The sequence below is a fragment of the Haliotis asinina genome, chromosome 4, assembly GCF_037392515.1.
Source record: "Haliotis asinina isolate JCU_RB_2024 chromosome 4, JCU_Hal_asi_v2, whole genome shotgun sequence".
Lineage (NCBI taxonomy): Eukaryota > Metazoa > Mollusca > Gastropoda > Lepetellida > Haliotidae > Haliotis > Haliotis asinina.
In genome coordinates, this window is record NC_090283.1 from 39520568 (window position 1) to 39523813 (window position 3246).

Sequence of the window (3246 nt, forward strand, 5' to 3'; positions counted from 1 at the left end):
TCATATGGAATAAGGAAGCTAAATGTTTTGCACACTCGATTAAGGTATATGACGAGTACACTGAACTATGATTTATTCCGAATAAATGTAACAAAAGACGCCTCGTGTGAATGTGGTCACAGATGTGAGGATGTTTTCCATTACTTCCTCAAATGTCCTTTGTACACTGTTCAGAGACATAATATGTTACAATCTCTAGCAAATATTGTTAACAATAGAACACCGATTGATATTCATCTTATCTTACATGGCAATGCTGGTCTCTCAGTTACCCAAAATCACAATGTCTTCAAATGTGTACATATCTATATCTCTCAAACAAAACGCTTTCTCGGTTAACATCTGTTGTAAATATCCTTACCTCTGTCTGTCACTCGTGTACATTGCTGTAAGATAATTGTGTAACTATCTGGAGAGGGCTTTTTTAAGTTGGATAACTTGTGCCCAATCCCTTTCTTCATGAATAAAATATGTTTAAATCAAAAAATCAACACACCTGTCACTCCTACCTGTATCCACCTCTCCTCCCACTACACACCTGTCACTCCTACCTGTACCACCTCTCCTCCCACTACACACCTGTCACTCCTAAATGTACCAACTCACCTTCCACTACACACCTGTCACTCCTACCTGTATCCACCGCTCCTCCCACTACACACCGTTGACTCATTCCTGTATCAACCTCCCACTGCACACTGGCCCCTCCTACCTGTCTTCACCTCTACTCCCTCTGCACAGTTGTCACTCCTACCTGTATCCACCTCTCCTCCAACTACACACCGTTGACTCATACCTGTATCAACCTCCCACTGCACACTGGCCCCTCCTACCTGTGTTCACCTCTCCCCCCACTACACACCTGTCACTCTTACCTTTAGCACTCTTGTCTTCTCCCACTACACATCGGTAACTCCCACCTCTATCGGTATTTTCTTCTCCTGTTACACCCGTCGTCTTGCCATCTTTACCTTTACCTGCACTCCCTGCTACTACCCACCCCTCCCTCTTATCTAGACCCGAGCCATGACAGTTTCCCTCCCTATCCCTCTCCATCCTCTTTAACCCTTATGATACAGCTTATCATCCTGATGTGTGTCCTTTTAATATCTGCATTCAAATTGTAACGTGTATTGTCTGAGATATTTTTTGATAATTCAATGTTGTTTTCAAGTAGTCACAACGAGTGGTCAATCGTTATCATGTCATACAACGTGACTGCTTGTGTTTTACTGCAATTCTATTCTGTTCAAGTTTGGGCGCGGAATTAGAGACCAGGTAATTCGTGCCATTCGTGATAAACTATTCCTATTATTGAATTGAAGATATGTTGTGGAGTGAAATATTCTCGCTTTAGTAGGGACAGTGAAATTATCTGTTTCAGAATGGACGCCTTCCCCAAGTGTTCTGTCTGCCAGCAACAATTTACTCTGAAAGGCCCTGCCCCCTACCTACTGCCCTCTCTTCATGCTGTGTGTGAAACGTGTGACATCTGCAGCTGCTGGTGTCATATCATGCTCTACATGTCAGAGACAGGTCAACCTCATAGACACAAACCTCCAGAAGGATGTAGTCAGACAGAAGGAAATACTTCATCTGACAGACAAACATTGCCCTACTGAGCTTCTCTGTACACATGAAGATGACGGCAACCAGGCTGTGTGTTGATGTCAGGAGTGTGAGGAGTTACTCGGTGAATACTGCCAGAACATGCATAATAGTTTTAAAGCTACCAGACGACATGTTGTGGAAACCATCGTGGACGCAGCACCTGGAAGCATACATACTAAACCCATCTGCAAACTTCACAATCCTTATCCTCTCGATTATTTTGAAAAAAACTGCAACATTTTAATCTGTGCCAAATGCAGACTTAGCGACCATGCTGAGCACGACGTTGGTGATGTAGGTGTGGCTGCTGATGCTGCTAGAGGACGGATAAAACAGCATGAGAAGAGTGTGTCTGCACGTCATACTACTCACAAAGCACACGTGAAGAATATCAGCAAAGTCATAAATGACACAAAGAAAACCAGCAGTGATCTGAAGGAGGCCATCCACCACGCTTTCCATTCTCTGAGGACACAGCTCGATCAAAGAAAGAAGGAACTGATCATAGAGTTTGAGAATCAGACGAAGCAGGACCTGTCAAATCTAGACACCGAGCAAGTTACCTCTGAAGGCGAGAGTGAACGATGCAAGGGGATCTCAGACTATATAAACACCGTTCTCAGATATGCTTCAAACTTGGACTTTCTCACATTGGAGAGTTCAATGCAAGGCACAACGAAGACGCAACTCGGATCACTTCCACCAGAGAGGCACAGGACACCTGCAGCCAAATTCAACACGAGGGGGCTGGATAAATTGAAATCCGACATCTCTACCTTCGGGTCTGTCAGTGGACATTGATCAGCATCTGATAAACACACACTTTCAGGTGCTTACTTCTTACTTTAACAATGGGCATTAATATTGACAGTAATACCGATAAAGCTTTATCAAAAATGAAAAACAGTTTGAAACATTGTTTAACATTTTCCTATTACATAATGCCACCTTACGATGGCATGTGGACGCTGTATTTAGACATTTCCACCAATAATTCGGTGAAACATTTAAATCAGTTGAGGAAACATTTGCTACTTGTCATGACATAGAAGGCTTGAATAATGAACAGCTGTGGGTTATCTTACAGACAAATGTACACAGACCCCCGAGGTCCATATAATAGACACGAAGAAAGCACACAAGCAGGTAAGTACTTGTTAGTCTGTAGGCATGTGTATATACGTCGCGTTGTTGATTAGGTATGTAACATCAACACTTTACGATAGTTTACAGATGCGGGGAGCAAAACCTGCAGTCTGGAAACAAGACCAGGGACCAAGGTGACGTTGCTATGTGAGTAAAGTCAGTTTCGTGATTGGTGACGTTACACTACTGATGTGTGCCCTTCTCAAACATGATAGGTTACTGGCTCTGCCCTAGCGTGCAACCACGGGGATGTTGTACAGGACGCCGATGAAATACTTTCACACTGAGTGCTTTCAGTGTCACTGAAATCCATTACGGGCCCAGTTTTAGTGTCGGACATTTTCTTATCAAAGACATGGGACTGCTTATAATGTATGCATGTTTTCCATCTTCTGACCACACGATAAGGAATTGAATTTAGACTCATTAAAGCATGCTTGGAGCGCCATGTCCAAGGCTAAAGATCCAGCGAGCTTGTGGTGTCAGGAA

The 3246-nt window shown here is 43.4% G+C and overlaps 1 protein-coding gene across 1 annotated transcript; it reads left to right on the top strand.

Annotated features, from left to right (window-relative positions):
* The first annotated feature begins 1710 nt into the window (after positions 1-1710).
* Positions 1711-2412, top strand: LOC137280927 (E3 ubiquitin-protein ligase TRIM33-like). The gene has a single exon (XM_067812111.1). The coding sequence runs from the start codon at positions 1711-1713 to the stop codon at positions 2410-2412; it is 702 nt and encodes a 233-aa protein (XP_067668212.1).
* Positions 2413-3246: the final 834 nt, after the last annotated feature.